At 35.1% G+C, this 24,487-nt stretch overlaps 1 protein-coding gene across 2 annotated transcripts in view; it reads right to left on the bottom strand.

Annotated features, from left to right (window-relative positions):
* Window positions 1-24,487, bottom strand: part of SOS1 (SOS Ras/Rac guanine nucleotide exchange factor 1) — a 127,860-nt gene that overhangs the window by 31,505 nt on the left and 71,868 nt on the right. For both annotated transcript variants that reach the window (XM_068964664.1, XM_068964673.1), the window contains exons 9-10: window positions 9,542-9,669; window positions 8,094-8,749 (exon numbers count right to left, since the gene is read on the bottom strand). In XM_068964664.1, coding sequence (XP_068820765.1) covers window positions 8,094-8,749; window positions 9,542-9,669 — 784 coding nt within the window. The remainder of the gene's footprint in view (window positions 1-8,093; window positions 8,750-9,541; window positions 9,670-24,487) is intronic.

Genomic DNA, 24,487 nt, shown 5'->3' with positions numbered 1-24,487 from the left:
AGAGACCTGGTGGCTGGGGGACAGCTTCCCATAACGGGGAAAAAGCCACTCACCAGTCATTGTAACTCAAATTTCATCAAGGCCCACGTTTAGGTGTTGAGAGTCTTTAAGGAGGAGGAGGGGAGAATTCATTAACTTGCGTTTTTTATTGGGAGTATCCTTTTCCTATTTCACATCAGTATGGAATGGTAAGCTCTAATTTAATGATAAATTTATTAAGAGTAGCAACTAAATTAATTTTTGTTAGACTACATACTGTGGGTTCTTTATAAGAAATACTATGTCTTTTATTAGCATAGAATGTAGCAAGAATCAGAATTTATTTGCATGGAAAACCTCTATTTAGTTTAATTTTTGTCTGATTAAGAATCACCCTAAATTTAGCCTGAAAGTAAAATAACTAATTTCCCACCTGCCAAAATAAAATTCATGGATTTATCATAAAACTCTATTTCCAATATACTGGTATATGTGGAACTAATGAACTAATTTAAATATCAGGCAACCCTGAATTTAAGATTATAATACTTTAAGTTAAAGAGAAACTTACATAATAAAATATATTCATTTTAAATCCCCTCTTCTCCTTTAGCTTCATACCTTCTGAGGCTAGTGTGGGTTACTGATAAAAGTAATTTAAACAGATACAATCCTTTAGTAATTTCCTCTCTGTTGGTATTTTATTGTTTGTCTTCAGTTACAGAGTTCCTCAAACGTTAAAGACTAATGTCTCAACCAGAAGAAAAGATTTTAAAACAGAAGGCTGTACAAGATTTTAAAACAGAGATTTATATCGGTTTCATCACAATCCTCCCTTCCAAGAATCTTCTTCCTGTTCTGCAAATCTATATGTAAGGTGAGGCTACTCAAAACATCATATATTTAGGAAGCAAAAGTAGTGGCCACTGTAGAGATACTGAGCCAGACCTTAGTACAGAGTGCTCCAAATATCCCTGAGCAGTCAAAATTAAGGGTGACCTCTCCCTTTAGGGCAACCCACTCCAGTACTCTTGCCTGGAGAATCCCATGGAGAGAGGAGCCTGGTAGGCTATACAGTCCATGGGGTCGCACAGAGTTGGACACGACTGAGCGACTTCACTTTCACTTTCACCCTTTTTTAAAACAAAAGTTTAGTCTAAAAGTCTAAAATCAATATCCAGGTCCATTTTTTCTCAAATTCCACCCAAGGTAAGGCTAAAAATTTGTGGGATATCAAAGCTACTTTTAAGTTGAAAAACAAAAAAAGAAAGCTCTAAGTAAATTAAAGTATGTTTTAAACAAAGTTGGCTATTTTTAAAGGTAAACTATTTTAAAACAGTCTTTTCAGCTTATACCAAAGCTTCTGGCCATTTCAGTACTCTACTAACTAATGAAGATGCTGGGACAGGAATGGTGTGTCCCACTGCCACATCAGTCAAAAGGGATCACATCAATTCCTGGTGTCTGTTACGTAATGAATTCAAAGAGCATTCACATCATTCATTCCATATCATTTCTGTTAAGGGAGCAGGGTTGCTGCTGTTTGTCCCTTTCTACATAGGAGAGAAGTAACTGAGAGTTATCTAAAGTCACACAGTGGAGTGACAGAAATGGAATTGGAATCTGGATGGTGTGTTTTCTGATTTATTGCTTTATTCTCCCATATCACATAACCTCCCTGTATTAAAGGATTTTGTTAAGGTTTCCAAAGCTGTGAGATCTACGAGTGAATCCACGAGTTATATAGTCACTATAGAAATTTACAGAAATTATTAATTCAGAATAAAGCTGTGAACTGCTAATCTTGGTTAAAGGCACTGAAGTCATTGAAAAATTAGCAGTCTAACTGTGATTCTGTAATTCTTGTTAAGCCTTCTTCCAGATTTTAGGAAGGAGCAGCTGTACCTTCCTGTACACTGTACTCAGAAGAGGAGTTTTTCGAGCTGGCGGTGAAATAAACACTCCCACAAGCATCACTGTTGTATTAACTTCTGAAGTGACTCAAGTTTAAGTTGTTTTTAGCCTGATTAGAAATTAGAGCAGACTTGCCAAAAGGAAAAACCAGCAGAAGCTAAAAATAAACCAAGAAAATCTGGCGAAACTTTAAATACTTTCAAACAACATCTTAAAGGCTGCATATATTCCCAGGCTTGAATTAATTCCGGCTCTATTTTTAGTCAAAAGCCATAGAAAACTGCTAATGAATGAAAAACTTATATTAAGGAAGGACATAACATCTATACTTGAAATTTTAACACAAACTATCACATTCCAGATGCTGTTTTTATTTCTATTGATTTCCCTGTTTCAGTGATAGTAACACATATAATGCTACACTAACCACTGGAGACCTTTATCTTACTGATGACAGGAAAGCCCAAGATAATTAGATACTCAAAAAACACCCATCAATAAGGACAGGTTATGTAATATTGTGGAAAAACAAAGTACCTACTTAACATTTATCAGACAATGATAGAAGCTAAGTTTTACACTGCCTCTGATGGTTGTAGAGCAATAGTTATCTCCCTATATTACAAAGTGATGTTTCAGAGACAGATGGAAGGCAAATGCATTAAAAATACATCAGCCATGCTATGCTGATTCGGTTTTAACACATAAGCACAGATATTTGTGGAGAAAATGAAAATCAACTATTTTGATAGTCTCCTCTTTTTGTTTCTTGCTAGTGGATTTAATTCCACAAACTTCCTTCTCAAACATAAATCCTAGTGTATTTCAACATGACCAATGGTAGAAATGTCCTCTGTGATTTTTCTTCATTTTAGCTAACACTCTTTTCTACTTGACTCTCAAAGCCCTGTACTAAGATTTCTATCCTGCTCTGCTTCCCTCCCCTCTGTCTACCCAGCCTCTCTGTATGTACAAATTATCTTCCAAGTTTACCATCGTGTCCCTTGTCTAGGTCCAGGTTATTTCAAATAAGATATCTCCTATTTTCTGCTAGTCTTTAGCTACCTGTCTCTCTCACTCTAAAGCTATTCTTCCATAATATTTTATTGTACATTTCTTGAAAATCTTACGAAATCAGAATATAATTACTATAATGTTCAGAATACAGCATATTACATTTGAGGTGAAAAACTTAATCCTTTTTTTCAACACATTTTTATTGGCAAGGTCAATACATTTATGAAATATTTGTTACATAGAGTTATTTATGTAAACACCCCTCCCCCAACCACCATAGTGAAACACTGTTAATCAGGATGTCTGTTCATGTGATAATTCTCCCTTTAATATAGCCATTTAAAATGCCACAAGAAACAATAAGCTCCTCAACAAGGATTTATAAACAATCACTCTTGAATTCCTTAAAAAAGGAAACAGACGCTATGCTGACGCACAAACACTTAAAAAAAAAATCAGAGTTTAAAAATAGTACCGCACTGCCCTATAGATCAAAAATTGTTCAAAAGTTTTTTTAAGAGCTAAAACACCCAAACGGCACTTATAGAGAACACAAACTTCAAAGAAATCTAATGCAGTTTGTTTTTTTTTTTTTGGCAAATTTTCTATATGAGGGCCTAAAATAGCAGTAAATATTTTAAAGAAAAATATGAACTGGCTTAAGCTTTTTTAATATCATTTTCTTTAAAACTGAAGTTCACCATCTATGGGAAACCCCTTTTTCCCACACTTTAAAATGAAAAGTTCTTTTTATATAATGTCAGCTGTAAAGAGACCCCCTACCTCAAAGTCATCTCATTTCTCTAAAAAAGACTATCAAAACCAGACACACCATCTCCAAACGCTTCTTTACACATGTTGTTTCAAAGTCTCAATAATGAATTTATACTAAATTATTTCCTGTGACTCTTGAATAGAACTGAAATTCCTACTTTCATCTCCTTTTTTATGCATATTGCTTTGTGTTTTCTTATTGTAAATAAAGGTCTCTTCATATCCTTGCCAGATCCAGAATGATACATCTAACAAGACAATTTCCCCCCACACCATTTCAGATGAATTCTGAAGTTCTGATGTAGTTAGCAAATTACTGCTATGCCCAGAAACACTGGATCTGCAGCACCATATATTAAATTCTACATAAGACTCTGTTGTAATCTTTTGAACAACAATTAAGCACTTTCCAATTCACCTAAATTTACACAGCAAGTAACACAATAGATTGGATTTTGTTAAAAACTAAAATTATAATGACCAACATCTAACTATAAACTAAAATCTATGTATTAAAATAGAAGCTATCCATAGTTAGAATTTATTACCTATTTCAATAAGAAAAAAACCGTACTCTGACTATATCTTCATAGTAAACCCATGTTTGCCCAGAAGTGAAGAGCCATTTATATTCCTGGTAATTCAAACCAAGCAAGTAATTCTATTTTTACTGTTCAATATACGTAATAAAAATTATACTATAATCTAAAAATGAAAAAAATTCACCTTGTATGAGTCAGTGTAACATGGCAGAAAATAAACTCTATATTTAAAGAGTCAAGAAACCTGATATCTCATACTCTTTCCTGCAATTAACTGATATGATTTCTGGCAAGTCACATAACTTTCAAGGCCTTGGGTTTGGGTCTATAAAGTGAACGACTGAGCATTTAAGATCTATAGCTCTGTTTTATAAATTACTGTAAAACATCTGAGTGAGCCAGTTGACTGAAGCCACCGTGAAGTCTGAATTAAGGAAGGTTAGACGACTTTTCTGTTTTTCGATGACAATGTCTGACCAAGCTACAATCTAAAAAGCGTCTCTAAGTAGTGCTTATTAGTTACTGGATTTTCCTCATGTATTACAGCCAATGTCTTCTATTACAATTCTATACAACATAATAAAAACATGCAATCTAACTTTTAGCTTTTGTTTCAGTGCAAGCCACAACTTACACTGTATGTTCTGATAAAAAATACCTATCAAACTACTGAACCAAAATTAAATAGAGCAGACCAACAGTTCTTAAAACAAATGGTTAATCCATTATCACTGTGTGAGGATTCAGAGTCCAATTAAGCTGGAAAAGGTCTTAAAAAATAGCTGCTTGAATGTTTTACAAGTTCGTACATGGTCTATTAAAAACACATTCTATGTTGCCAGTAATACATTTATCATAGACCTTACAGAAGTCAAACAAGCTAGTAATTAATACTTATTGGTATATACAGTAAATCACAGTTCATGAAAGCTGGTTGTGGATTTTAGTTACACTAGTAATATATTTATGACATAAGTTAAAATATTCTATTAATCTTCAAAATAAAATAGAAAAGAAAAATGTCAAAAAAAAAAACTTAGCTATAATACTTTAAACCCAACACTGGCTTTTTATTCCTCAAGAAAATTAATGAAAGGAATTTTTAAAAAACTTTAACATTTTAAAAAAGAAAAAAGATCTTGTCAATTTAAATTTGGATACACTTAACTTTACAAAGTTCTATAAATCTAGAAAGCTGAGTGCATATTAATTAGAAGTAAAATTATTTAAGTTATTCTATTCAAAAGCTAAAGATTAATATAAATGAGGGTGACTATCAAAAATAACTAATAAAACACCATAGCAAATGTACTATGTCTATAGATTTGGTGAGCACTGTGTATATTAAGGAGAGGATTGCCAAGACTAAAGAAAAACTATCAGCTATGCTTGTTAAGTTTTGTTTGTTTTAAAGTATCTTTATTCAAAAAATAAATAAAAGAATAGGTCTCTAGAAAAGAAATATTTAATTGTAGCACTATAACTACTTATTAATAATCGTAAGTTAGTTCTGTGAAATAAAGCAAGCAGTAAAGAATATTTTTATCACTAACTAGCGCTTTAAGGAAAACAATTATATTAAAAAATTTGAAATTTGAAAATATTTTCTAAATCAAATACCACTTGACTTGATAGGAAACACTAGTAAATCTTCTTTAGCACCTGCCACTTGTACTGCTCTACAGAAGAAAAAAGAGTAGTGCTTCTGTCTCACAAACACAGATAAGAAGCTAAGGATTAATTACACTCTCAGTAGTCTAAGAACCCAAAACAAAGGTATTTAAAATAAAATGATGAATGCTTTAGAATGTTTAGGCTAAAAATTTCTGTGAATCTTCTAAGATACAAGAATCAGAATAATGTGGCAAGAAGAACAATTTGAACTTTCATATCCTTAAAAATCCCTTAAGAAGGACCAAAGAAATAACTCTTTTGCAACCATAAATTTCTGGTAATTGAATAGTTTTTAAGCTGTATTCTAGATCTTAAAGAAGTTGATGGTGATCAGCTAAATAGATGGGTCATATTTACTACTGAAATTGCACGTATCAAAATTAGTTTCACATGTAAAAAAAGATGACAGAATAATGTATTTATTTTTCATGCAAAATCCTAGGCAGCTTATTTAAATTTTCTATACCTGCATTTTTTATTTTTGTGTCAGCAAAATGAATACAATGACTACATAAGTTTCTAACTGAAAAATCAATAGTAAAATTGATTAATTAATAAAATCAATTTTACTAAAAAGAGTAAAAATCCCAGAGTCTTTTTTTGTTATAGTCAACATGTTTCAGTTACTGCCTGCTTACTACCAAATGGCATATGCTTAAAGAGCCTAAACTGCTTTTAAAATTACCTATGGGGGAAAAAAAACCACTATTATTTTACAACAGAAGATATTAGAAAAGAACTACCAAATTGAGGCCAAATAAAAAGTAAAAACAAAACACAGGCTTATTTATCCCAGACATGTGGAGATAATGAAAGAGATCATATTTTTAACATGATTTGAGATCACAGAAACAGAATCATAATTTTACACTTTTGCAAGCTGGCCCTGAGAGTTTCCAGGCCATATGAGTAGTTCTGACCAGGTATTTAATAAATTAAACAGATTAACAGTGTTGAATACCATTCATCTTTATTACAGTGGATTACAGTTAACGGATATTCTTAAAAGTTTAATTGAACTGGTGCCAGAATAGTTTCCAGAGAGAACTAAGAGCCCATTTGAAGAACGTTAAAAGCTGGAGAAATGTCCCCAGAAACACACGTATCCTAGAGACAGAAATATATTTAAGCAAAAAGTCTGGAGATGGAGGTTAACTTATACATTCAACTATTTTAAAACCAGCACTTGTAAGAGTTATGTTTGATTTTATGTATCTTTGTAATAAAAGCACTCTTTGAAAATAAGTTTATAAAGAGCTTTCACCTATAGTATTTCATTTATTCTTTCCAACAATATTCTAAGATAGCTGTTGTGATGTTGATTTTTGAGATGAAAACTATGCTACTTCTGAAACCTTAAGGAACTGTGATAGAGTGAGGGTGTGAATCTAAATTTAGTGCTCTTTCCACAGTATTTTATAATCCTCAAAATTCCTAATATGCAGGGAAGCTGAAGAAAACCAGAGTATCATCTGTTACCTTATTAGAAGAAATAAAATTAAAGAATCGACCATTACATTTGTTCCTTACCTTCCGAACATTATATTTGATTCAGCCCACTTAGAGACAAACATGTCTCAATACTCTAGGAAACCTCCAAACCCCTATGTTTATCTCTAAAAATTGCCGTAATAAGGTACATTGTTTTCTAAATAATATCAGTTGTAAAAAAATCCTTAAAATTTAAAAGACCCCAGGATTGCTAAATTTAATAAATTTTAGGAATGCAAATTAAGAAAAAGCAATGCTGTATATATTTGTACTACTGGTACAGTTTTGGTAATGGATACATAACATATATTAGAATTTTTACTTATTTTATAATCCCAGTTATGAAAGAGAAAAAAGACATAGAGGAGTAAAACAATTTTTAGATCCTAATGATGACTGATTTATCACTAGTTTCGGTCTTATTTTTGCCACTGGCTAACTGGGTAAATTTAGCCCAGTAACTTTATTTATAACTCTGATCGTAAAGTTAAAAATAACATATGTGAATGTGGTAGAAAAATGATAGAACTTCATAGAATTATAAAGTGGCAGTATTTTTAGTCAAAGGAAAATGAACTCTGACAATGCGGAGGTCTTTTGTTGTCAGTTTGCTTTCTATTTTAGGCACAATGACCTGTGCAGCAAAGAAATATCAGCCTGAAGGAGGAGAGTGAAAGTGACAGGCAAGTTCATACTTCTTACCTGCATACATGTGGTATGTGAGCCTCTCTATAAGTTTAATAACGGTTCCTGCCTTGATAATTGGAATCCCAGCTTTGGGCTGCACGTTTTCTTCAAATATGATATTTTCTTCAGAGTCAGGCTCTGCAAATCTGTAAACGTCAGCACTAGGGAGCCTCATCTGCTCCTCCTTTTCTTCCTGCAGCATGGTCACGTCGAGCATTCTTTCCAGGGTACTCCGGTACTGTAAAGATATCAGTGCTGCCATCCAATTGTTCTTCTCTTCAGCTGACTTGGCAGAAAATATAACACTATTTTCATCTTTTAAAATTATTTCAAAAGCATGCTTGTACTCACTGGTGTCATCTTTGTCATTAATTTGTACCTTTCTCATAAAAAACTTTTCTTTAAGACGATATTCTGCATTGCTAGCACCAGGTAGTCTTGGCTGCCCATGATTTGATTTACAGCAAATCATTAAGCCATCAAAGAGAAATATGTGTCTCTCATGTTTGGCTCCTACACGTGTTAGAGTTCCTTCCATTATAAACTCATTGCAACACTGTCCAATGTCTTTTCCCTCCCAACCATCAATATTCTTCTGAATCTCGTTCATTTTCTTGATTGCTAGTTGTTTCCCCTTCATTTGCTGACTATAAAACCGACATGCAGATTCACTGGGATAAAGGAAAAAAACACTGTTAGTACAAAGATGACAGGGAATCTATAATTCATGAACATAAACAACAGTGCTAAAGTATATTTTTAAAAGTTGCACTGTGAAGGTTTTCACTGATTCTCCAAATATATTAGTGTTACAAAGTTGCACAATTTTGGAAACTAAAGCAACACATTAGAGACATTTTTTTAGTGCTCTAAAAAGAACAACTGACTATTGACAAAAATCTACCCTATATATTTAGCTACAGAATGATTATTTCTACCATGGCTACTAAATATTTAGAATGACAAGTATTACAAAGTAGCCCAATACAGTGAAAAAAAAAGTAAGAGATTAAAAAATTTATCTAGAAATGCTTAAGTAGACAATACCTAAAGCTAAAAACCATGCACTTACTATAATTAGGAAACTGGAAGCGTATTATCTGAATTAATGCCTCGAGTTACATAATCCCTAAAATAAAGGCCACTACTAATTTTACTTTGACAGAACAATGTTGTTGACATAAATCTACCCAATACATTTGCTCTATCTCTCCTTTAGCTTACCAGTTGACTCTCAGGAGGTCTTGTCTGGGAGTATGCAAGGAAAATGCACAAATATGAAAGGTTTTTCAAACAATAACAAATTCTCTTGGCTTTGATGTCACTTCCTCTGAAAGACCAAGCTTGTCACTAAAAGTATTTTCTTCATTGTTTACTTGAGGAGGGACCAGGGATCCCTGAATTTATACCACAGTATTGAGGGTGAAAAGGAGGATTATTTTTAAAAAAGTGAAAATATTCACCTCAGTCTTCGTTTTGCAAGACTTTTAGAACATATTTTTTCCATACCACTCTGAACATTAAGCAAAGCTGTTATTGCTTGTTTCAAACATTCTTTGTCTTCTTGATCCTCACTCTTTTCTTCTAACTGCTGCAAAGTTAAAAAAGACAAATCTGAATTAACAGAACAGTTCTGGATAAAAATAAAACCCATTTTATTGATAAAGATAACACTGACTCAACTCTGCTGCAATTAAGTTTTTAGTTTTGTCATAAAATATATTATTCTTTTTAAAAGTCCCTTTCTTCTAATATGTATCACTATCCGTATGAATATGGAACCTAGTTTTCCTAGATTTTCAGTAAAACTAGTAAAATATATATCAGTGGAACTCAAGCACACTTTCAATTACTGGCTAAAGATACTACATGTGCCAGCAGAAAAAGTAAAGTAGAAACAGTGTGAAAAGATGTCACACCTTCTGACAGGCAGCAATGCGCATTTTTTCAGACAAATATTACTGAAAAGAAATGAGGAATATGAATTATATTTTTAACTATCACAGGTCTTGGAACAGCAGTAGACACATAGGTGAGATTTTTTTTTAAGTTGTGTAATTTGGTCTTAGGCTTCTGATTGCCACTTTACTGTTCTCGGCAATGGAATGCTTAAGAAAGATGCTTAAATATACAGAGAAGGATGCAATATAGTATAAAGGCAGTTGAACATACAAGGCCTCAGATCAAAATTTGACTCTTACTTTCTGTGTGGACTTGGGGCAAGTTATTTCATTGAGTCCCACTTTTCCTGTCAAATGAGGTTATAAAATGCCTACTTTGCTTATTTTACGGGGTTGCTATTAAAAGTCAAAGCATTCTGAAAAAAATCAAAGTTCTTTGCAAATAGTAATGTACAACATTATTGTAAACTGCTTTCCTTTATAATTTAACTACAGAATTAACATTAGTTATCATGAAGAACTTTGTCACTATTCACATGTGAAGATTTTGAGTAAAACTAGGAATGTATGTTAGTGGAACTCAAGCACATTTTCAAATACTAGCTAAAGATACTACATGTGCCAGACAGAAAGTCTGTCTTAACAGAGATTGAGTCATTAATAATTACTAATAATCAATATGACAAGGTGGTGATAATTCAAGCAAGCAATTAACTGAGGTATACGTGACAATAATTCAGTAACCTTATAAATCTGTGGCTATCAAAGAGAAGTTAAGAAATAACATATATTAACAGAGTTTTCATGCAACATTTGAGAACACTTAGTCTCTATCATAAGTGAAAAAGACTTGAGAAATAAAACCATAAAAAATTCAAAGTAATTTACAAAGGCTTACTTTTCAATGAGCTTTATTATCCTTTAGCATTGGGTTGGCCAAAAAGTTCATTTGGGTTTGTAAGATGTTACAGAAAAAAAAAAAGAAAAAAAAAAAGATGTTACAGAAAAACCCAAACAAACTTTTTTGCCAACACAACACTATAAAAGCCTTATGTTCGAGAGGCGTTTCTTAAAGATTAATAATACATTCTTTTTTGTTTCAACTGATAAAGTTTACACACACATGTTGTGTGTGTGTCTACTAATGACCTATGAAAAGTAAACATATTCAATGCTCCAAACCATTTTTATAAAAATAATTTACTTAAAATATCTTAATGCTCAAATATTTCAGAAGTAACAAATATAAAACATTAGGTCTTATTATTCAAATTTCTTACATCCATTATTTAAAATTCAGTGAGGCATAATCCAACCTCTCTGGAAATTTAGTCTCATTTGTGTTAAATAGAACAAAAATCTAGTCACAAAATTTCCAACATAAAAAGGGTTGCAGAGGAGACAGTTTTTAAAGGATAAGAGACTTAAAAATAGATACATTAAAAAATGCAAATACTTTTTATTCATAGTGTTCCTCTTCACTATGGTCAGCTATATCTATATTAAAGAAAGCCAATGGCCAAGTTTTCATGAAGATAACTAGGTTTTTACTTAAGGGTAGGCTGAAAGCTGGATTCTGGGTAATCTTTCAAAGTATCTTCCATCTCTATTGGGCTTCCCTTGTGGCTCAGCTGGTAAAGAATCTGCCTGCAATGCGGGAGACCTGGGTTCAAACCCTGGGTTGGGAAGATCCCCTGGAGAAGAAAATGGCAACCTGCTCCAGAATTCTTGCCTGGAGAAGCCCATGGACAGAGGAGCCTGGCGGGCTACAGTCCACAGGGCCGCAGTCAGACACTACTGAAGCAACTTAGCACACAACAGAATATTAAGAGTCCTTTATATTCTATCCTTTGATTTTTTAATATCATTAATTCAGGCAAAAATACCAGAAGTCATATAAGACACACAATTCTAACACACATAAAAAGTACTTTCAAAGTAATAGATCCATTTAGATATGCATTTGATTTTCTATTCTAAAAAATGTTTTAAATTTCTGAGTCATGTTATCTACCATTAACTATAGCATTTCACGGGGCTTTTCTGGTGGCTCAGATGGTAAAGAATCTGCCTGCACTGCAGGAGACCTGCGTTTGATCCCTGGTTGGGAAGATCCTCTGGAGGAGGGCATGGCAGTCTACTCAAGGATTCTTGCCTGGAGAATCCCATGGACAGAGGAGCCTGACAGGCTACAGTCCATCGGGTTGCAAAGAGTCAGACACGACTGAGCTACTAAGCACAGCACAGTATTTCACATACAGAATATACTGGTGTATCAAAAATATTTTAAATGTATTTTAAAAGCATAAATGCAAAGTCTTTGAAAAAACATGAAACTTTACTGATGAAATAACTTTAAAATGTAATATTTACCTTTATAGCATTAGTCAAGCATCTAAAACAAATTTCAATGTAATAAATGACTCTTCTTATAAGCATTCTTTGCTTCTTTTACTTAACATAGCTGATTTAAACTGGGCATTGGTGAAGAATAATTCAAGTTAACTATCACCAAAGAGGTAGCTTATTGTTGCTACAGAAATAAAGCAAGGGCAATTAGTATGTAAATGAAACTTTACAAAGCAGCATCTTCTCGTTAGCAAAGTGATATCCATGCTTTTCAGCAACAATTTAATTTTACAAATGCTGTTCACTAAAAATTGCGAATCCTGATGATATATTGCCATATATGAAAATATACTTATTCAGAGAATCATATTCTAAAGCACAATGGTAACTCATAATCATCTATAGAGATGGTTATATTTACATTTTCAAAAGAAAGGAGTCACTTTCACCAGTGATTTGGGGTGGGGAGGAATCCTTTAGAAATAAGTAGAAGGAGCAGTAGTCAACATGGTATATTGCGTGCCCAAAGGAAACCCTGAGAAACTGAGAACTGAAGAATTGATGCTTTTGAACCGTGGTCCTGGAGATGGCTCTTGAGAGTCTCTTGGACTGCAAGATCAAACCAGTCAATCCTAAAGGAAATCAGTCCTGAATATTCATTGGAAGGACTAATGCTGAAGCTGAAACTCTAATACTTTGGCCACCTGATGCGAAGAACTGACTCCTTGGGGAAGACCCTGATGCTGGAAAAGATTGAAGGTGGGTGGAGAAGGGGACGACAGAGAATGAGATGGTTGGATGGCATCACCAACTCTATGGACGTGAGTTTGAGTGAACTCCGGGAGTGGGTGATGGACAGGGAAGCCTGGCGTGCTGCAGTCCATGGGGTCGCAAAGAGTCGGACACGACTGAGCAACTGAACTGAACTAAGAGGCTATACACTGGAAAAAGATAATTCACAATAGTATTCAGTAGATGAATAAAATTAACAATTGGTTTATACCTTAAAAAAATAAAGTGTTGAACCTGACACAATTTTATGAGTACAACTCACAACCAAATTGTCCAATTCACAATCAAATAATGCCTTCTTTTTTAAAAAAACAAACTTGAATCTATATGCTTTGATTTCTAGAAATTAGTTTTCTCCAACACGAAATAATATAAAATGAAGGAACTGCCAATTACTTGATGATCGAGGCAGGCAGGACCAGAACCCAGGAGTCTCATCTCTCAGCCCTTTTCAATATACTATCCAAAGAACTGAAAAGACTGTAAATACCTGTTTAAAAAATATTCATCAAATAAAACTTATTGCATTCCAATGGTAAATTGCAATGCATAAGGATGACAAAACATATCAAGGAATAAACACTGTAGCATAACTAAATTGCTGTGCTGTACACCCGAAACTTACACACTATTGTAAACCAACTGTACTTTTATAGTTTTTTAAAAATACATACTAATATAATTAAGATTTGGAAAATAAGGATTTCTCTTTATCTTAAATATTATATATACATATAAGATTTCATCACAAAATGTGAGAACAAAAGCAAAGATGGGAATCACGAGGTAAACAGGAAGTTCCTTCCTTTCCCCTCAAAAGTTATTTTCTGAGTCAAAGTAATTTCATATATGCAGATAATTCTACAATACATAAAATTTCAACTAGTATATGATTTTAATGATATTAACAAAATTTGATCTTCTTTACTTAACCCTCATTTTCCCCCAAGACAAGTGAGGAGATGACCATTTTCAATATGGTATATATTACATGAAATAAATGGAATAGCAGTAAAATAGTATAATTCTTCAATAATTGTAATTTAAATGAAATAGTATCTTTATTAAATTAGTCAATGGTTGAATATATAAAAAGGAAATCTTAAAATATAAATTATAACATGACACAGTTCACTATTAGGAAATAAAAGCAAAATGTTCAAAGTTGTTGAGGAAAGTCACAAGTCTTATGAAGATAATTAAACAGTCTTTTGTACATTTTTAGAAACTATTTAGAATATTAGCAGTAGCTGACTGGAAACAGACTCAAAACGGCAGTCTACAGAAGACTTTCAGTAAAGTTCCAATCAGAATTAATTTAACAAATATTTAATTAACCAGCTATCATTCATGAAGAAAGTGAAAGTCGCTCAGTTGTGTCTGACTCTTTTCAACCCCATGGACTGTAGCCTGCCAGGCTCCTCTTGGGGATTCTCCAGGCAGGAATACTGGAGTGGGTAGCCTTTCCCTTCTCCAGGTGATCTTCCCTACCCAGGAATCGAACCAGGGTCTCCTGCATTGCAGGAGGATTCTTTTATCAGCTGAGCTACCAGGGAAGCCCCTATCATTCATAAGTAATAAAAATATGATAGTGAGGAAGCAAAATCTGGTCACTGCTATTAGAGCTTAGAGTGTTAAAAGAGAAGACAAATGAACAACAAAATGATATAATGGGGAAACATAGGGCACTCTGGAAATATACAGCAAGAATCCCTAACCTAATAAAGGGACAGAAGAATATAGCGAAGAAGTCTGCCAGAAAGAAATGACTATAAGGTTTGAAGGATAAGAATGGTTTACCCATGGGGCAACAGAGGTAAAAAAAAAAAAAGTGTATTAGGCAGAGGAAATAGCTTCTTAATTCAAAGAGTTATTTAGGGCCAACGTTGAGAGAAATGAGGCTGAAGAGTAGAACTTGGTGAGTGGGAAGGGGTTAGGGGTGGACAGAAGTGATGGGTCAAGATGCTAGAGAAGTCAACAATAACCAAGCCAGGACTTGTAATCCTTATTAGGAACTTGAACATTAACCTGGGTCAATGGGAGCCATTAAGGATTTGAAACAAATGGCAACCCACTCTAGCATTCTTGCCTCGAAAATCCCACAGACGGAGGAGCCTAGTAGGCTACAGCCACGGGGTCACAAAGGGTCGGACACAACTGAGCGACTTCACTTCACAATGGTATCGAATCTGCATTTTAGAAAGATGGCTTTGGTTTGGTTACCCAGTCAACACCAAATTGGGGGATGGGTGGGGATGAGACTAAATGGAGACTTGTGATAACCCAGATGAGATGATCACGGCTCTCAGAGTACTGAGAAGAAATGAACAGAAGATGAAATCAAAAGATCCTTTTCAAGAATGAAAAGGACTTATTTGGTCAGTAGGAGGCTTTTCTGATGGCCCAGCAAGTAGAGTCTGCTTGCAATGCAGGAGACACCGGTTCAATCCCTGGACCTTGAATATCCCCTGGAAGCGGCAATGGCAACCCACTCCAGTATTCTTGCTTGGAGAATCCTATGGAGAGAGGAGCCTGATGGGCTATAGTCCATAGGGTCGCAAAGAGCTGGATACGAATGAGCAACTAACAACACACACACACACAAGTGGATGTAATGTGGAAAAGGACAGAGAAGAGTTGAGGACTTCCAGGTCTCTATTTTGAGTAACCAAATGGATAGTGGGACCACTTCACTGAGTGAATGAACACAGAAAGAGTGGTTTTGCTGGGAAAGATGAGTTTTCAAGAAAGTGAATTTGATTTGCTTACACAATAAATAAGCACAGCTGTTCAAAAGATAGGTGGACAATAAACAGCCTACACTGCCCCATTTCCTCTTTCATACCCCTCTCTTCATTTAATCTCTTTAATCTTACTGAAATCGGCATAAATTCCTGATTTTCTTCATGCTACTAAAAGTAACCTTTGGATTGATACATCTATTATCTGACAGCAAAGGGGTCACTGCTTTTTCTATGTAAACTTCATGAGTAAATGATGAGATGGGAGTTGGGGAGGGGAAGGGTGTGACATGGTTCAGGACATACTATTCCCCAGTCTGGCACCTTGGTATACTGAATACTTTAAACGTTGAAGAAGTTTGAGAAAACAGCATAAGGGAAAGAGAAGGTCAGTGACCTTCCCATTTCTATTTTCTCAAGTTCCTTCAGTTTAAAATACTCAATATGTAAGGTTCCTGTGTCATGTAAAACTTACATTAAATAAATCTGTATGCTTTTCTCCTGTTAATTTTTTGTCAGTTTCCTTTTCAGACCCAGCCAGAGACTCTAATAGGGTTGAGGAAAAAACTGTCCTCCCCTACAGGTGCTTGGGAAAGGAAATAATCTGAAAAAATAAAAAAGCATATTGTAATGGAGAACAGTACGGCTTGTTAATTGTATCTCAATAAAGGTGTTTCTTTAAAAAGTAATAATTTAATACTTTTAGCTAACTATATGCTCTTCAATTTTCTGTATATCTATTAAAGTGGAAGTGTTAGTCACTTAGTTGTGTCTGACTTTTTGTGACCCCACAGCCTGTAGCCAGCCAGGCTCCTCTGTCCATGGAATTCTCCAGGCAAGAATACTAGAGTGTGTAGCCATTCCCTTCTCCAGGGAATCTTCCCAACTGAGGGATCGAATCCCAATCTCCCCCACTGCAGGCAGATTCTTTACCATCTGAGCCACCAGGAAGCCCATATACCTATTAAAATGGGTTTTAAATGGTCTTAGCCATCAGACTGATGGTAAGTTCAGTTTCCAGTCTGAAACACGCAGTTATCAAAGAAAGACATGGCAAGATTTTATGGTTTTAAAAAAGTAAACGGCAACTCTACTTAATGCTCTGTGGTAACCTAAATGAGAAGGGAATCTAAAAAAGAGGGGATATAAGCATATGTATAGCTGATTCACTTTGCTGTACAGCAGAAACTAACACAACACTGAGAAGCAATTACACTCCAGTAAAATTAATTTTAAAATAAAAAATAAAATGTAATTAAAAGAACCTGTAAAATGTAAAAAAATAATTTTTTAATTAAAAATTTTAAAATGAAAGTGACTATACATTGGTATGCGTTGGTTCCAAAAAAAAAAGTAAACGGATTCATTAAATTATCTACACCAGTTCTTAAGATTTTGCTAAATTGGTCTTATTCATCCCCTTTTGTCTTTCTTTGCTGTCCAGAAAAATGGAAAATTACAATTAATACAAACATTAAGTATATAATAAGAATTAAAACTGTCTATGAGAAAGTTTTTAAGTACTTCTGAACAAAAGAATGATAGAGACAGATAATGATAAAAGTATTATTATCTATTAGTAAAATAATTACCAGTTAAATATTATAGTATTAGAAATTCTGAAAACTTTTTAAAACAGCGAAGCACTTAATGAAAGAAAAGATCTTACAACTTAAAAAAAGAAAAAGAAAGAAACTGAAATATAACTGAAAGGCCAAAATGCTGGTGAATACTGTTACCAAGCTCCTTTCATTCTGACTTAAAACCAATTTTTTATAATAAGGCCAAATTTATTTTTATTTTTAGCTTAAAGAAAAGGAGAGAGTTTGGTGAATTTCCTGCTAAAAAAGTGAGATAAAACTGAATACAGTGTTTATTTGATGAAGAAGTCATAACACAACAGCAAAAAAAGAAAAACAAGGATAGCTGTTTCCAAGTATCACTATTATGCTTTCAGATTGAAGTAATCCTGCTGCTGCTAAGTCGCTTCAGTAGTGTCCGACTCTGTGCGACCCCACAGACAGCAGCCCACCAGGATCCCCCGTCCCTGGGATCCTCCAGGCAAGAATACTGGAGTGGGTTGCCATTTCCGTCTCCAATGCATGAAAGTGAAAGTGAAGTTGCTCAGTCACGTCCTAGCGACCCCATGGACCGCAGCCTACCAGGCTGCTCTGTCTTTGGGATTTTCCAGGCAAGAGTACTGGAGTGGGTCGCCATTGCCTTCTCTGGAAGTAATCCTAGGTAACTGTAAAAAAGTTTTTAGAATTCCTGCTAATCAGATAAAATTTGTGTAATGTTTTTGTATGGGAATATTTTAAGCTCAAGCATGTTATCTAGGTGAGGAAAAAGATAAAGGATGATTTAAGAACTGTGCTTATGCTTAGTCGCTCAGTCATGTCCAACTCTTTGTGACCCCATGGACTGTAGCCTGCCAGGCTCCTCTGTCCATGGGGATTCTCCAGGCCAGAATACTGGAGTGGGTTGCCATACCCTCCTCCAGGGGATCTTCCCAACTCAGGGATCGAACCCAGGTCTCCCACATTGCAAGTGGATTGTTTACCATCTGAGCCACCAGGGAAGCCCAAGAATACTAGAGTGCGTAGCCTATCCCTTTTCCAGGGGAACTTTCTGACCCAGGAATCAAACTGGGGTTTCCTACATTGCAGGCGGATTCTTTACCAGCTAAGCTACCAGGGAAGCCCCCCTAAATAACCAATGCAACTGATTTTTAAACATGCCCAATATTCAAATTGTATTTTAAACAGGATTTAGCTATTTTTATCTTTAAATTTAGTAGAATACATTTTCTAATGTTAGCGGCTCTCTTGCCTACCTGTGGAATCTGAGTTGCATCCCTTCACTGTATCCCCTCCTATTGTCACAGATAACAAAGCCACAACAAATACTGAAGCAGAGCTATAAAAATGCAAGAGCTTCCAGTAATGGTGGTGCAGTAGTCTTGAGAACCATCTGCAGATAACAATTATTCAATCTAAACAAAAAATTAAAAATATTTATAGGCACTGGAAAACATTCTTTTATTCTAAAAGAGAGCATAAGCCAGAAGTACTATTGCTCTTAAAAAGTTACAACTAGAAAGTGTACAGTTGTGGGATTAGGGTTTTCCCCCAACCTCCCATGATGAGAGTGAGGAAGAATGAAAGGAAGAGTTACAGGCTAGAGATGAAAGTTAGCAGAATATAAGAGGAAATGAAGGGGGAAATCTGGAAGTGAATGAACTACAGAAGGTTGAGACACAAAATCTGAGAATTCTACTCAAACATCTGGCTGACTGCTAAGCTCTGAATGCATGAAAAGACTCCAGTGAAGTAATGTGGCAGAGATGAGAGAGAATCTACTTTTGAAACACAGTGCTATAAGGGATAAAGTTCTGCTTTTCTTAAACTGAGTTTACTCCTCAAATGTACATAGCTCAGACAGCAGAAAGCTGAAGTCTTACTCATTTGAGGTGTTAGGAAACAGAGCCTGAGTCTGGTAGAGTGCATGGAAATTAAGGGGGAATCTCTAGGTGTAAGGGAACCAGAGACTGTACCCCCAAATTTCAGCATTACCTCTGCCCAAACATTTAGTCTGTCAAGTCATTCACATGTAGGGCAGACGGGAGAGAATTAGGCTAAAAGAGTAGCATATGGAAATCCTAAAAAGTGAACAGAGATATCAGCTGCTACACAACACAGAAGAGACAAATTTGAGTTGAGTCCTAGGTGGCACAGGGGTAAAGAACCCACCTATCAATGAAGGAGACGCGGGTTCAATCCCTGGGTCAGGAATATCCATGGAGTAGGAAATGGCAACCCACTCCAGTATTCTTGACAGGAAAACTCCATGGACAATGGAGTCTAGCGGGCTACCGTCCATGGGGCTGTAAAGAGTCGGACACGACTGAGCACGCACACACGCAAATCAGAAAAGTTAACTGCCCACTAGAGTAAAAACCCAACAATCCAAAACAAAGCAAAAGACAGATGCACAAACGGAACCCCAACAGTCCTCAACACAACAGAATCCAGAGATGTTAGCCAGCAAAAATACTGGGAAAATGTGACCCATATTTGAGGGAAAAACCGAGTTAGTGGAAACTGGCTCCATGCGGCCCAGGTGTCAGGTTTAGGAAAGACTTCAAAGTAGTTTATGTGACCATATTCAAAGAATTAAAGGAAAACACGGTCTTCTTGAGTGCTCAGATAGGGAGTCTCTGGAAACTATAAAACAAAATCCAAATGGAAATTCTAGAGTAAGTATAATAACTAATAATTCTATTGACAGAGCAATAGAAATTACCACTTTGAAGAACAACAAAAAAATGTTTTAAGAAATATGAATAGTCTCAGAGACGTACAGGACAACATAAAGTAGTTCTACACACATGGTAACTGGCATTCCAGAAAGAAGAGAAATGAGAAAAATGGCAGAGAAAGGAGTACTGTAAAAGCAAGGTAAAAATCTTAAACACGAAAGGATTTTGAAACTTTAAACAGGAAATTAACCCTAAAAAGTGTTAGGATAATCTCATTTATGAAACAAAATACCTTTCAAAACCATCACTCTGTTCTTATCAAAGAGAAAATCACGAAAACTATAACTGTTCCTCATAGCAGTTTAGTTGATTTAAAGTTTTAAAACTAGAGTAAAACATTAATCAGCTGTTTGTTTATAATGGTTCCTGAATTACACTATTTTATGTTTAACTTTAGTCATCAACATCTGTGGTCAGATATACCATTTAGCTCAATGCTTTGAGTCCATGGTTTCTGGAAGAGAATTTCTAAATTTTAGAAAGCTAGTTCAAAGGAATGGAAGCTAGACAGGCCTTTTCTGGGCTTATTTTTGTGATACTTATGGAAAAGCTATGTTTTCTAAATCTCCTCTTATTGCTGGTATTAAACATTGGCTTATGAGCAGTATTAAAAAAATGGTCTGAAGCATACAGCAACCAGATGGAGAATATTGAAAAAAACTAGCTAAGAAATCACCTAGAGTAGAAGATGTTTGATACTTTCCCGCTCCCCAAATGAAAAAGCAACAAACCAAAGCCATTAACAAATGCATACACGGTGTCTGTAGCAGGGGGTCTGCAGAGCATATTTCTTTACAAAAGAGTTTCTGGAGCACTATGTGAAGGCCACTAAGGGGTGTTTAAAGTGAATGATGTAGCACAATTTATATTTGCCTTTTCCATTTGTTGTATATTATCCTGAAAAAGGAAAAAAAATACTACTCTGGGAGGAAAAGTATCTCCTACTTTTAACATCCCTCAGTTCCTAAGTTTTCTATTCACTGCACCATTCAGATCTAAGTTCTTACCTGTAATCCTTTCCCACAATTCTGTACTTAAGCATTTGGGACTATAATTTTGGTAATATTTATGATGTTAAAGGGAAAATTTAAGAACTATTCAAGTCAGTACACAAAAATCGAGGAATATTAGGAAATTAAATGTTAATATGTAACACAGGAAGCATCTAATCATGTGAGCATTCAGATTACAATCTTTAGTGTCTCTTATTTTCTAAAGTAAAGCTTGTGACCAAGACAAGCACTACACTGTTATTAACAAATTAACATCTATTGCAATATTTACTATTCTATTGGTTTTTAATCTTATCTAAAAGCAGAAGGTTGTTATGATGTATTAAAATTAAACCTGGAAATGTTTTCTCTCAATTATTTTGCTAGTCTTGCACTTTTTATTATCAGTGAAACCTAAGAAAAGAATGGAGGTTTTAAATGTTAAATTTTATATTATTTTTTCATTTAAGGGAAACCATACATGATAACCCCAACCTCAGTTATATACATTAGTCTTACTCAGATGATTGTTAGTAATTCTGTATTCCTGTGAATTTTTACTATTTGAAAATACTGCAATTGTTGGCTTTTCACTAAATTGCTGTTGGACTGAAATTAAATTTTAAAGTCTAAGATCAGGAAGCAATGATTAATTGGCCTATGCAAAAAATATATTTTTAAGGGTTTAAGCAAGTCAGTATATACAGAAGAATCAGAAAAATAAAAATGGATATAATTTTTTATACCAAAAACTAAATGTAATGGGTTGAACTGTGTTCCCTCCAAAGTCCTAACCCCTGGTACCTGTGAACATGATGTTATTTGAAAATTGGGTCTTTGCAGATATAATCAAGCTCAGATGAGGTCACAATGGATTACGGTAGGCCCTATATCCACTAACTTGGTATTGTATGAGAAAGGAAGGAGAAATTTGAATGGAGAGGAAACAGACAAGAACGTGAAGATGTGAAAAAGACCGCGGTAAAGATGGAAGTGAGGGCATCTGTAAGCCAAAGCGTGCCGAAGGCTACTGGGGTATGCCAGAGGCTATAGCAAAGGCAGGAAGGGTTTTCCCCAGAGCCGTTAGAGACAGTATGGCCCGGCCGACACCCAGAACCGTGAAAGAATAAGTTTCTCTTGTTTTTAAGCCACTCAGTCTGTGGTGCTTCGCTCTAGCAGTCCTAGGAAACTAATACACTAATGCACAAGTCACAATATAGATGTGAACCTGCTTTTGAAATTAAGGGAGACAAGTTATATCTCCTAGGTTATACGTATCCAGCTCTAGGGAACTGATTTGCTCAAAATCATCCTGGATAATTTTTTCTAACATTTGTCTGAGTTTACCTTAAGAGGATAAAATAATATATTTAAAGAACAAAGAAAAGGTTACTATTTTTTGCTGAACTGAACAATGTGCTGATTTGGTAACCTTCAAAATAGCCCCAAGAAACAACTCTAAATTTGTTTAATAAAGCAAATTAATCTTCACATAGAAAAATCACACTACTGGAGCAATAAGGTTTTCAAAAGGACACAAAGGAAGTTGTTGTTGTTGATGTTAAATGAACTTTAATGTGAAAAAGTTAATTAAAGGTTTCAAAGACTTGACTGCTAACTTGAGTGGTGGGGGAGTGGGTAAGGGAGTTACTTCTTTTTTCCAGTTTCAGTGGCATTAAAGTCATACTATCAATAATTAAACTTTTGTTTTCTGAATTTGTAAAGTTTAAGGCATTTTAAATTTCCAAAGCAATCCCACTGCTGGGCATACACACTGAGGAAACCAGAATTGAAAGAGACACATGTACCCCAATGTTCATCGCAGCACTGTTTATAATAGCCAGGACATGGAAACAACCTAGATGTCCATCAGCAGATGAATGGATAAGAAAGCTGTGGTACATATACACAATGGAGTATTACTCAGCCGTTAAAAAGAATACATTTGAATCAGTTCTGATGAGATGGATGAAACTGGAGCCGATTATAGAGTGAAGTAAGCCAGAAAGCAAAACACCAATACAGTATACTAACACATATATATGGCATTTAGAAAGATGGCAATGATGACCCTGTATGCAAGACAGCAAAAAAGACACAGATGTGTATAGTGGACTTTTGGACTCAGAGGGAGAGGGAGAGGGTGGGATGATTTGGGAGAATGGCATTGAAACATGTATACTATCATGTAAGAATCGAATTGCCAGTCTATCTCCGATGCAGGATACAGCATGCTTGGGGCTGGTGCATGGGGATGACCCAGAGAGGTTACGGGGAGGGAGGTGGGAGGGGGGTTCATGTTTGGGAACGCATGTACACCCATGGTGGATTCATGTCAATATATGGCAAAACCAATACAGTATTGGAAAGAAAAATAAAGTAAAAACAAAAATTAAAAAAAAAAAATTTCCAAAGTAAATGTAATTATATACAATTTACAGGTAAACTATTCCTACAAACATAAATTAGAAGGAAAACTTACGTTATTTTTGCTATTCATCTTGTGACAAGCATTTATTAAACGTCTAAATGCCAAACACTACAAGGCAAGAGAATTCAAAGATACATAGGGTTTAGCTCCATTCTAATGACAAGGTAGACAATAAAAATGAGACATGTTCTATAGAGATATGAAGAAAATTAATCAGCTTAGTCAAAGGATTAGCCTAGAGAACGAAGGGAAACTTGACAGGGAATCAAGATTTGAACAAACTCTTTGACAAGCAGGAATTTCTCAGATGAAAGGGGATGGCAGAGGTAGAAGAGAAATTTCAGGGAAATAGAAAAAAGATAAGGAATTCTGAACAGATTTGACATTTCCAGGGCTGCTTAGAAATTTTTTTATGGCTAAAGCATAAGGTAAGTAACACCAAGTATTGAGAGATGAGGCTCAAGAAAAGCTAAAGAATTTAGACTTTGTGTCCCAGTTCACAAGGACACTAAATACACTTTTCAAACTGAGAGTTCCATGAGATACAAGGCCTTATAGGAAACTGCTACAGCAACCCAGGAAAGACATGCTGAGGGTCTGGACTAAGGCCATGCCAGTGCAACAGGGGAACAGACTGGATTTCAGACTCATTTCTGGAATCAAACCATGATGCTCTGCAAATAAGGGAGAGAGAAGAATCAAAGATGGCCCTGAAGCTTCTGCTGAAGGGATCTGAGCTGATCAACAAAGAAATGCAATACAAATTCCGGCAGGCAGGAAAGGGAGGTAAGTGGTGAAAGACGAAGGGAGTAAAATGTTAGTTTAAGTTGAAGATAACCTACGAGACAAGAAGAAAAGTCTCCAGTAATGACAATACTCGGTATT

Source organism: Capricornis sumatraensis, chromosome 1 (assembly GCF_032405125.1).
Source record: "Capricornis sumatraensis isolate serow.1 chromosome 1, serow.2, whole genome shotgun sequence".
Lineage (NCBI taxonomy): Eukaryota > Metazoa > Chordata > Mammalia > Artiodactyla > Bovidae > Capricornis > Capricornis sumatraensis.
This window is presented reverse-complemented; position numbering and strand designations above follow the sequence as displayed.